The following is a 12,519-nucleotide window of genomic DNA, read 5'->3' on the forward strand; positions in this document are numbered from 1 at the left end:
TATGAAAGAAAAGACAGTAATGAAGTTTGATTGTCTGACTCACCCAAGAGTGTAAGGATGCACATCTGTCTGGTCTCCCTGCCAGTGGATAACACATTGTCAGATATCATTTCAGAGTTTGAGGATGGGCTCTCTTCTGCCAAACTTTAAGAGACACTTCTGGATTTCTCAAATTGCAGTAAAATGCATTGCTTGATGGAGGATGGGTGTCTTAAAATGATTCTCTGAGAAAAATAATGCTCTCTTAGGAAAAAGAGGCCAGATATAGATAATGTGTGTGTAAGTGTATATGTTTGACCTAATACCACTTTAAGGTCACGGGCTAGTGTATCTAACGGACTAATTTATGTAGTCATCGTGTTACTAAAATAAAAGCAGATTTCTTTGGAGTTTATCTCAGAGATACATGATCCAAAGGTGGCAAATAGAATCTGGTTTTTGTTGTTGTTGTTGTTTTGTTTTTGGTCTAATCAATGTGTATTGCTGCCTATTATTTAGGAGGGAAAAGTACAATATATTACCCTCAGATTGTTACTCAGGACAAAAGAATCATGGCCCTAGAAAGGGCAGAAGGGTTCAGAGGCCCAGGCCTTCGGAATCCTGTATCAAAAACACCATCTTTCTGGACCATTAAAATAGCAAAAACAACAAAAATAAGAACGACGTAACAGCAACCTGGTAATAACAACAGCAACAACTATGTATTCTTTTGTATTTTGATTTTCACAGGTGGAAAACTGTGTCCCCCTAGTCAGGCCCTCCAAGAATATCGTTCATGCAATGACCATTCCTGTATGCAGCTCTACTGGGACACATTGCCCTGGGGCCCCTGTTCTGAAGACACATTGGTAACTGCCCTTAATGCAACCATTGGCTGGACTGGAGAAGCTACCTGTGGTGTGGGCATTCAGACACGGAGGGTCTTCTGTGTCAAGAGTCATGTGGGACAAGTGATGACCAAAAGGTATCACCAATAATTTATTGAAAGTGCATATGATTATTGCATAGTTGAGTATTTTTAGTCAAAAACATTTATCAAGCAATGAATATGCTTCAGTCTGTGCTGGGGGAAAAGGATTTTGTTTCATTTGACTCTTAATGACTAGAATTTATCTCTCAAAAACAAAGGTAGAAACAGTAATAATATGGATCATTAGTAAGATTATAATCGCATGCATTAGCTAATGGAAAGTAAATGTGGTCCACAAATATTGAATGTGTTTGAGTAATCAAACATTATCTTGACCTCATCTCAGTATTTTTGGCATTTTTTTCAATCATGTGAAGACTAGGTCAATGTGAAGGTAAGTTCTCCACTTTGAAAGGATAAGGTTGTGTTACACTCTTTGTTAGGTTCCATTGATTTTTTATGCAATGGGCAATAAATCCATATAGCCATTTGAATAGACTAATTCATGCCTGTAAGTAGGTTGCAATCTCATACATGTTAGACTCTGTACCTGAAGATATAAATCTAAAAAACAAAACAAAAAAAATAGGATAACTTGGATATGGGAACTAGGATATAGATATCAAAAAGGGTCAGGGACAATTGCAAGTGATAGAGGAAAAAGAGTAATCAGGCAGAGAACTCAGCTGTGGGAGTTTTATCGCTAGACCAAATGAGGAGATGTGACTTTTCCGCAGTCCATGTGGGAAGCCTCTGGAAAAGAAAATGTAAGGCACCTATGAAGTATACAGTGACTGGGTAACTGTCCTGTCCATGGAGATTTCCTAGTGGATGTGTTTCAACTAGTCTCTTCCTTGTGGTAGAAGACTCTACCCCTGTCACAGGGGTGATATATCCCCAGGATGGGCATGCTCAAGCTTTTGTCTAGTGTCACAAATGAGGCAACTTAGAGCTCTTCTCCGGGAATTTCTGAGTTGGGAAAATGAAACCCTCTCTTCATTCTGTTCATGAGGCTCTAAGTATATGCATTGACAGTTGCCATAGGCATGGTCCTAAAAGAAAAAGGCAAAGGGAGTGGAAGTGATGCTCAGAAAGAAGCAGAAACTGAAGCAGAACACATCCTGGCAGCATCAAGCTCTGGTCCCATCTCACTAAACATGCTCCTATCCTTCCTGGCAACATGGGCAGACACATTTGCTCTTCCACCTAATTCGATCCAATTTGCGTTGCTGTCTTGGGCAACGGAAACGCCTGATTAATTTCACCTTGGGCCACCTTGATGCTGGGCGCTGGACCTTATCCACACTGGCATGGAAACCACAAGAGTTGTGTAAGGAAAGTCATAGGAGCCCAGTTAAGAGAAGCGAACCGCTGCTGGCGGAGTAGTGCAGACTGGCCAGGTGCTGCTGGGTTGGAACATCCGACGTGCAGATGGCTGTGCAGATGCAAGCGGAGATGATACGACTTGCAGTGAAGCACAGTCTGCAAGACCTCCTCTCTCTCTCTCTCTTCCACAGGGCTGGAGTTGGATGTTCTTAATTGCCGCAACCCCAGACTTTGGCACAATGTCTAGCATATAGTTAGTGTACCATAAATGACTTTGGAATTCATAACTGAACTAGATTGGTGTGTAGGAAAGTTGCAGGGTTCAACAAGGATTGGATGTGAATTGCAGAAGATTGAGAAAAGCTGATTATCTCTCCTTTGTTCAAGAAAAATTACTTGATCCACCATCATACATTTTGGCAAAGGGGACTGCCGTAAAGAGTAATGACTAGATCAGATGTATGACCTCCTACTCTTACTAATTCATAAATGTTATTTCTGCTTTAGACCTGACTCTACATTGCTTGTGCTGTTTTTGGAATATCAAATGATGTCCGTTGTGTTTTGCCACTTGCCTGGTATGTGTAGCACTACATGGACTGATTGAATCAATGGGAGTTATAGCCAAACATGGACGATAATGTTTTACATATCACCTGCCTCAGGTGAAAATCTAATTCACAGGGTTATGGTAAAATCCTTCAAGGCTTATAAAGATATTATTCAGACATGAGAACTCCTTTTATCTTGGGAAGGATTGTAGCCTTGATAATGTTCATTTTTATGATGTAAATTTTCAGCTGCTTAAAAAAGACACATGAAATATCAGCTTGAATATACAAATAAAATTAAATATGGCTTAGGTATAGTAGTAAACTCTACATAAAATGCAGCAAACTATTTATTCCTTATTGTGATGAGAAAATTTAGCATGCCTGATGTCTGATCTTCTCCCCGACACAAAACTTTTCAGCTCTGAACCAGAACAGGAAAAATCCACTTGATATGAGTACAGTTTGTTTATTTCTTAGCAAAGGGACATTAGAATTAAGAGTGACACCAAATAAATTGCCACATTTAAAGGACTATTTGGACATGAAAAGTTGGATTATATGATCAGGAAGCCCCTTTTCTCTTCTTATAATAACTTCAAATGACTGGCGTTGTTTTTGTTTTTGTTTTTGTTTGTAAAAGCCTGAGCACATAAATGTTATTATTGTGAATAACCCTTAGTTTTGCTCGGCTTACCATCACAGAAAAGTGAATCGTACAGATGTTTTCTCTAACACACACACATACACACACACACACAGACGTTGCTGATTACTTTTTACCCTGCTAATGAAGCTGGAGACTTAACAACTTAGGTTGAATTCTTACTGTATGTCTCCAAACAACCCTGCTAAATATGAGGAGCCTGAATTGACGTGAGTAAAATTAATTTAAAAATTTTAGGTTAAGGAGATGAATTGAGCTAAGAAATTAATACCTAGTGTCCAGTGAAGTGAATAATGAGATAGTGAAACTATCAGCAGGAGAAAATATCTTTTGTTCTGCCCTTCTGAAAAATATATAATTTTTGTTCTTTTTATGTGAAAGCTATTACAGTAGAAAAAGATTCCCTGCCATTTGTGAAATCCTTGGGGTGGGGGTAGGGGAATAGAAACAGAAAAGGAGAAGGAAACATCCTGAAGAAGGAGGGGCCTTCAGGGTACAGAGAAAGAAGCATGTCTCCATGGAACGGATGGGCTAATATAATGTGTTTTATCTCCAAGCCCACTGCACTGGAAGGCAGAGTTCCTTGCAAGTTCTTGCTTCCCTGGGTTGGTGTTTTGGTTTCTATGCAGTTGTGTAGGTGAGATTGTTACCATTGTATGAGTAATAGAACTGATCATATCAGAAAATGAGAACTAGCCAGGGCAGAAGTGGAACAGAAGTGAGAGCTTATTGGGATAGTTCCGGGGTTTTGTTTAGTTTTGTTTCACTATTCATTGTTTTTTTTTCAGTTGCAGTATACAAAAAAAGTAATAATAATAAAAAAGATTAAAAACATACAATTCGGAGCCTTCCTAAAGTCCTGATAAGGCACTTTCTGCCTTTAATGTGAAAACACCTGGCATTGTGTGAGATATAATAATACAGAGCTCCATTTAAACATTTAACATTGACAGAGTTGACAGGTTTGCCCCACCTAGCTGAGTGAGACGTGCATTGGTTCCTGTGTCAGAGGACTGATCAAAGAAATGGAGCGTCGTCTCTGCATCTTGATTATGGAGGCCTAACTGAAAAATGGCAGGTCTTTGTAGCTCAGTTTGATGCATTTCAGCACAGTGCTTATAAGGAGCTGAAGGCTACAGGGTGACAATGAGATAGTAGTTATAGAGCATTCCAGTGCTGGTCCAGGGAAATATATGTGCTGAAGTGAAATATATTCATCCTTTTATTGAAAGCACTGCCAATCTAGAGTCTGAGTGTTACATGACATTAGGAAGTATAAATTATGACAAAAGCCAAGGGGCCATACTTTGTTTACTAACTAAAAAGTGAATCCATATGTTTCCCTGGGTTTTAAGGCTTTAATTTTGTTTTGGAAATGGCTGGATAAATTAGCCTAATATCCCCAGGGATTTATTTGTCTTCAGGCTCCAGTAACACTGAATACTATTCAATCATTCACTTACTGTTATTAAATATTTACACTGAGCTAAAATATGGCACTTTTAAGATATGATATAAGATGGAATTCCACCAGCAAGGCATTAAAAATTAGTTTATGTATTGTGCACGCATACACAGGCACACGGACACACAGAGACATGCACACGCACACACACACACACACATGAAAACAGCATGAAAGCAGTCAAAACCCTTTTTTGATCAATGTCAATACAACAATACAGAAAATAAACCTTACAGTTTTTCTTAGAAATGGAGGACACACATGTTGCTAATGGTCAAAGACAGTATTTTTGAAGGCTAAGAAGAAACTTACGAAAATTAGAAATGTGATGATTCTTGAAGGGGTAGACATTATGTGAATAGAAAGGAAGAGGAAGTTGAACCCCTGCAGAAAGGGTCAACCTTACTGGCAAAAGAAATGAACAAAAAAACCGTTTTCACTGACAAGAGAATATTTGGCTCTATCAGACCAAAAATCACATTCCAGTTCATGGCCTCTATAAAAGCAATATAACCTGAGCTTGATCTTTGCCACTGAGGAGATGATACTGTTTCTCTCTTTCGGACTTAAGGGAAGAACGTGTAGAGAGAAGGGGGCTGTATTCTGAAAAGCTGACACTATGCCCAATGAGTATTTATTGTGAGTGTTGCTAATCAAGGGTAAATCAAGTAGGCAAGATCAGTTCCCTAGAAGAGACTAACACCTACTCCTAATTGAAGTGAGCAAAATCCCTTCAAGATCAGCCTCCCTCTGAAGCCTGAAGCCAGTGCCACAAATGTTTGTAAGCTGTTTTGCCAGTGGACGAGTGAGTGTGAAATGGCCAGTTGGGCGTGGGGCCCCTGCTGCCCCACTGGGCACGTAGGAAGCTGGCGTTGCTCAAGTCACACTTCCATTTCCAACCATACACCAGGCGCTGTTGGAGAGGAGTTAGAATAAAGAGCAGCTCAATTTAATTTTAGTAGACCTCAGAATGTGCATAAAGGACTTGGGAATGATTTTAGTGTTTTTTTGCTATCTCTAATAAAGTATGACATAAATTTTCCTTACCCAAGTAGCTTGTTTAAGTAACACTATATTCTCACGAAGACACTCTTCTTTCTTTCTATTGTTGTTTTGCTTATTGAATTGATCTCTTTGATAGGCAGCATTTCTGTGTATACTAAGGATGATTAATAATAATGCCACTAATAATTTATTGAGCAATTCTTTTTCTGTATGTCCATTTTCCATTTTTATCCAAGTTTTATATAGTCCATAGAGGAAGTAAAATAATACAGAGAGACTAATGATGGCAAGCAATAGGTCCCACCCATCTCCTGCTCCGTTTAGTATCCCACATCTCAAACACAACCACAGCCACATTTTAACAGTTGTTCTATGTTTTCTGTCTGTCTCTGTCTCTGTCTCTGCACCACCACTCCCCACCCCCACCCCCCCGTTTTGACTGGGTAAGCCTTCACATGGTTCACAAATCATAATGACATGAAAGGAGAAATATAATATATAGCAAAGAGAAGCCTGATGCTCACAGCCCTTCTCCCACCCCCCTCTCCCTGCCCCCTGTCCTGCCACTAAGCCACTGTGTTAGTGTCTTATCTCCGTCCATTGTATCTTTATGTCAGTACAAGTGTATATTCTTCGTCCTCTTCCCTTTCTCGTGTTTACCTCTTAACTCTAAATGATACATTTTCCACACATTAATCATACATCTCCTCACTTACCAATTTATAATGCCTATTCCTTGATTCCCTCTCATGAAAGCAATGAACCTTAGCCCGTTTACACTAACTCCTGTCTCAAATCCCAGATTGTTGGTGTTCTGTGGGAAGGTTGCATTAGTACTCTTGGTTGATCTTTTTAGAACTTTATTTCTGCTTTCATTTATATTTAGATCGTCACTCTGCCCACCTGCTTTGTCAGATAAGGACAACCAAGCCTCCACTCTGTCTCTCTCCCCTTCCATCTCCCCTGCTTTGTCCACTGTTTCTTTACCTGATGGTGGCATGAATGATATCATGTACATTCTGTTCCAAGGTCAAGTTCTGTCTTCCACATTTGGCTTATATATTGTTTTAAAAGTTTTAAAACTAAGAAAATGTTTTCATTTTGATCATTATCCAGATTGATGAGGTCTGATGTCAGCCAGACTCTTGGATGACCAATTTTTCTTCCTCTTCTCCCACATCCATTATTGTCTGTCCTCTTACTTTGTCTTGGTGTTTGAAAACTGGACAACCTTTGCATTGGCATGTTGGTCACTTTGTATACAATTCTTGGACTTTTCATCTGAACTCTTTTTTTTTTTGATTCATCGTTTCCTCATTAGCTTTATCTCCTCTGTTTTCTCTTCTCTCCTTCAAGAAGGTCTGTTGATTGTCTGAACTTGCTACACTGGTGGGTTTTTTTTCTATCATAATTTGTCTCAAATGGTCTCTCCCCATGTGGCTTTGGGTCCATTACTGATTATTCCAGTGCCTCAGTTTATCATGTGAAAATGAAGGTTATAATGCCTCTCACTGTTGTCATTAGGAATAAATGAAAGAAGCTAGCCAAAGCCCTTAACTCAGCACTGCCTACTTAATACCAGAGCTCATGTTGTTAAGCTTTACCCACACTGCATTTATATGCTTTATGAGGAACTTAACGGGAAACAGAATTTAAAATGCAAATATATGTTGCTGAGGGCTTTCCTGTTTTTCTTTTTGGCATATCACCATTTTAGAAGATAATCAATGTAGTTTTTAGCCCTCTATGTTCATAAAACAAGTAAGCAGGCAAGAAAACAAAGGCTTGATTGCCATTTTCTGAGACTTTAGTTCTTCCAAGTGATTATGAATCAATTGACTGTAGTATTTTCCTCCCAAATGTGAACATTCATTATCAGCAAAATAACAGAACTGCAGTGTTTCTCTTGTTAATGCTAGTTAGTGTATTTGACATTTGCTATCTGTCATATTTTGCTCATCAGTCCACATGTTCTAAAGAGATACCTGCCAATCGTTTAAATATTCTAAAGTTCTATTCATTATCAAAGATGTAGAGTATATTTAAGTGGTTTTCAATGATTTTTGTTTCCCAATATGTTCATATATTGCCTTGTATTTTCCTATTCCTTTTGTAGAATATCATTGATTTGATATATTACCCGGAATAAAATGCTTTTCAAGAAATATATCAGATGTGTTCATTCTGAAAAAAAAAAAAAATCAAATGTCATTTGAATTGATGCTGATGGTGACACTTTCTTGTGAAGGCATTCCCTTTCATTAGTTTCAGGGATTGCTCTTTTCCTGGATGAGTGAAAAGTATTTTGGTCTCAAGGTCAAGAGAACTGAAGTTGCCTTTGACTCTGCCACTGGCTGGGAGCCCTTGAGCAAGCAGCCTCACCTCCCTGGCTCTCTCTTCCTTGTCTGTAGAAGGAACAACAGGGCCTCAGTGTTTTCTGTTCTGAAATCCTACAGTTCTCCACTAAGTCACTTACTTCTTCCAGGAGGCATTGATATTGTCTCTTCACATTGACAGATGTCCAGATTCGACTCGGCCCGAAACAGTGCGTCCTTGCCTTCTCCCGTGCAAAAAAGACTGCATTGTGACAGCTTTCAGTGAGTGGACACCCTGCCCGAAGTCCTGCCAACCAGGTCGGTGCATTCTGTTTTTAGTGTTCTTCCTAACCCACCTGAATTGCCTTCCTCACTGCTAAATAAATGAGAGACTGTAGAATGGGAGCATCTTTCTTTTCTATTTGCATGTCCCCCTGGGAAGCAAGGTTGGTAAAATTTGTAAATGAAGTCTTGAATTTCCAGATCCATCAGGACTTGGCAGGGAAAACATATTCAGTTGCTAGATGCTGTAATATCACTGGAGTGCATTGCAGGAGTGCTCATCCTCCGGGATCCCTGTTGTGGTGTTTTGAAAAGCCATTCACATGTGGTTCCTTATAAAGCCTCATCACCAACACTGTTTCTTTGTGGCTCCTGTGTGCTGGGAGTCTGACTGGAGGCATCTTTATTAGACTATAGGGCCTTAAGCATTGTGCTTACATCACTGATAAATATAAGCCTGTGGAAGAACAAGGACAGATATGTAAAAAGCGTTGAATAGGTATGGGAATTCACAATATAAGATTTGTGTTTCTTTACTATAAATGGTGTTACTTTATACACCTGGATGTATTTAGAGGACAATGATCCAGGATACTTAATACCTGAGTCCTAAAAAACACACAGGAGCACTTTGGTAAAATGACCCTCTTTCTTAAAACAGGTCTTTCCCCCCATGCTTATTGCACTCCCTGTGATGAGCTAGTCCGTGTGGAGATACAAGTACTTCCTAGTCCAAAAGCTCCATTTCCACCTAAGACCTAGAGTTAATAATTTGGTTCTTCTCCCATAGTCTCATACCCTAGCCTTGGTCCAGTGGATCTTACCATTGCCACAGTAAGAAAAGGCAACTCCAAGGAAAGGAAGGATGCATAGAATCATAACCCTAGTGCCCAGAGTAAATTGGGTTTCATCCACACATCCTAGCCTTCTCTGGCTAGTCATGTCTTCTCAGGCAGGACAAGGCTGTATTAGCCTCCTGGAAGAAGGGGCAAGGTAGTACTGTATGCAGTCCTGGGAGGAGAGAACCTATCCCAGAGATTGAGAGCATTCACACCCTTTTTTTTTTTTAAGATTTTATTTATTCATTTATTTGAGAGAGTGAGAGAGAGAGAGAGCACATGAGAGAGGAGAGGGTCAGAGGGAGAAGCAGACTCCCTGCCGAGCAGGGAGCCTGATGCGGGACTTGATCCCGGGACTCCAGGATCATGACCTGAGCCGAAGGCAGTCGCTTAACCAACTGAGCCACCCAGGCGCCCCATTCACACCTTTTCTTGGGAAAGTCCATCCCTGTGCATCTAGGATCCCCCACGTTCTTTGATTCACAAGTTGTATCATATGAAAAGGGGACCAGCATTGACATCGATCTGCTTGACACATCAAACCCCCCATCAGTGATTGGCAAAGGGGTAGTGACAGCTATGGAAGATTGTCACCATTTGTGTCTTACATTGCAGTGGTGGGGAACCTGCATAAGGTTTTCATTACCATGCCATTTCATCTTCTTAATGTTCTTTTGTCAAAATTGACATGGTTGTATCCAGTGAGCTTTGTTATGGATAGCATTAAAATAAATATTTTGAAAATGAAAGAACCTGGAAAACTACAGTGGAATATTTTTCTGATCTTTTGAGGGATAAAAATAACAGTCTCTTCCAGAAACTTTTCCAAACTTATTTTCTTGAATGGGGATATCAAGTAAGCAAACTAACTGAATGAACAGGATAATGTCACTTCCAGGCAGATCGGGACAGAAGAGCTATGATCTCTCTGAACCATTTGAAAGGCAGCATCTAGGAGGATGACTTTTGGAATTTTAGTGGTAATGTACTTGAAAGACATTCAAAGATAAATAAAGATAAATATTGGGAAAATGCAGCAAAATAAAATAAGCTATGATGAAGGAGTTTTACTGAGATTCAGCTATTTCTTTTAGTTTCTTCCTTACGAGAAATTAGCATAATTCCTTTGTTAAGTGATTATAAGAGAGGAAAGACTGAATTAAAAGAATACCCCACTGGCAGCCAGATACTGGTGTTGGAGCTGTCAGGGTCCCCTCACACTGAGGGAAGCATATTAGTTTTCTTGAGCCAGTGGCCCTAGTGGCCGGAGATTACTTCAGCTACTGCTCTAGCATGTATTCTACATTCAAGAAAATTCTCTGCTGCCTGAGAGTCTTCTAGCACTGGCTAAGGATGGAGGAATCAGAGAGCATGTGAAATAATTGCTCTTCCAGCAATTTTAAATTTTACCTCAATTTCCAGAGATTCAATTAGTTATTTAAATGGTGGCATTGTAATGAAAATAGTTCTAAGCCTCTGTGGTCTTTTTTTGCCTCCAATTTTTCAAGCCTAGGTAATTCTTTTCACAGCCTGGCAGCCAGGGGACCTGGAGGAGCAAAGATTCAATTTTCAGATTTATTCCAACTTTCCACTTCAATCCTATTTATCCTCATGTTTAGTTTATACCTTGGGACCAATATATTATTAAATAACTCTGGGTTAATTAGGGGGACTATGAGAGGGAGGAGAATATTGAAGGAAATTGTATGTCTAAACCTATGGTCCTCAGACTTTATTGTTTCTGAATCATCTGGAAGCATTACTAAAATGCAGATATTCAGCTCCATAGCTAGATATTCTGATTCGGTAACTATGGGATGATCCCCAAAAATATGAGTTGTAAGTAGCTGCTCCTGAATGGTAATGCATTCTCCTTCTGATGATTAAAAAAAAAAAAAAAAAAAAAGATCCGTGAACAAACACTGCTTGAACTCTGGACATATGGCCTGTTCTTCAGCTTCTTGGATGCATCATGTTCTTCCCAGCTCAACAGCTGTAAATTGTGATAGCTAAGAACATAGATGCTGGAGCCAGATGGACAAGGTTGAGTTTCAGAGTTTGTTCTGTGATGGGGACACATTATTTCATCTCTCTGTGCCTTAGTTTCCTTGTTCATAAAACAGGGTTAATAGTCACACCTACATATATGGAAAGCACCTAGAGCCCTGCCTTGCATGGAGTAAGCACTGGGCAAGCATTTCCATAGTTGCTTTGAGTCTTTGCACCTGTTGTGTTTGAAGCTGTCATTGTATTCAGATGCCCCATCTGTTTTGATCTCGTGCATCCACAGGGACCTGCATTAGCGGCATTTCCCCAGGAATGCTATTCTCATGTTCCAGATCTCCCAGATGTGTTAGGCCATCCCCAGTTTACCTCATTAACTAGATAATCCCAGGGCATCCTGCGCATCCCCCTTTATAATACCCCCGTAGTTATCTTTCCATGTCAGTATTGTCCTTGCTATAAGTCCATGAATTCAGACACCATTTCTGTCATCTTGACTGCTGGATCCTCTAAACCCAGCGCAGTATGAGACATAGTTGTCACTCAGTAACTACTTTTTGAATGGACAGATGCCCTGTAAAGAGAGGGAATGGTGTGACTTTGAATCCAGGCAGGATACTCTCTGTCCTTGAGAGTGTCCTTCAAAATATACTTTGGAGAATAGTGCTCTTGAATAATACTTCTCAAATTTAAATGTTCATACAAATCCCCTGGGGATCTTAGTAAATACAGATTCTAATTCAGTAGACCCAGATGGGTTCTGGAATTGTACCTTTCTGTACGCTCCCAGGTAACTATATTTTGGTTACAAAGCTCCAGATCAGAATGGGGTTCATTAGAAATTTTTGAGCAAGGTAATGATGTGGTCGAAGTTGTAAAGTGAGAAGCACAGCCAGGAACAAATCAGCAGGTGAGGACACAGGTGAGATATGGTGTGGGGTGAAGAGAAGTGGTTTAACCTACATGAGAAATCAGGAGAAACATGGGCCAGAGCAGGTGACAATCTCAGCTAAAGAGGAAGGAGTAGCTCTTTTTTGCAGCTGTGGTTTCAGATTGGTTCATCAAAGAATACTTTATTTTCATGTCCCCAAATTTGGTTGCACAGTGGAATCACCTAGAGATCTCTAGAATATACTTTTATGTTTGGATTCTACT

General features: G+C 39.8%; 1 protein-coding gene across 1 annotated transcript in view; it reads left to right on the plus strand.

Annotated features, from left to right (window-relative positions):
• THSD7B (thrombospondin type 1 domain containing 7B) overlaps window positions 1-9,394 on the plus strand; it is a 206,028-nt gene extending 196,634 nt beyond the window's left edge. Inside the window, exons 8-10 of the mRNA XM_064585817.1 lie at window positions 730-964; window positions 8,442-8,557; window positions 9,312-9,394. Coding sequence (XP_064441887.1) covers window positions 730-964; window positions 8,442-8,557; window positions 9,312-9,394 — 434 coding nt within the window. The remainder of the gene's footprint in view (window positions 1-729; window positions 965-8,441; window positions 8,558-9,311) is intronic.
• The last annotated feature ends 3,125 nt before the right edge of the window (window positions 9,395-12,519 follow it).

Source organism: Mirounga angustirostris, unplaced genomic scaffold (assembly GCF_029215605.1).
Source record: "Mirounga angustirostris isolate CCGP_5_RB_7025 unplaced genomic scaffold, mMirAng1.0.hap1 SCAF_3, whole genome shotgun sequence".
Lineage (NCBI taxonomy): Eukaryota > Metazoa > Chordata > Mammalia > Carnivora > Phocidae > Mirounga > Mirounga angustirostris.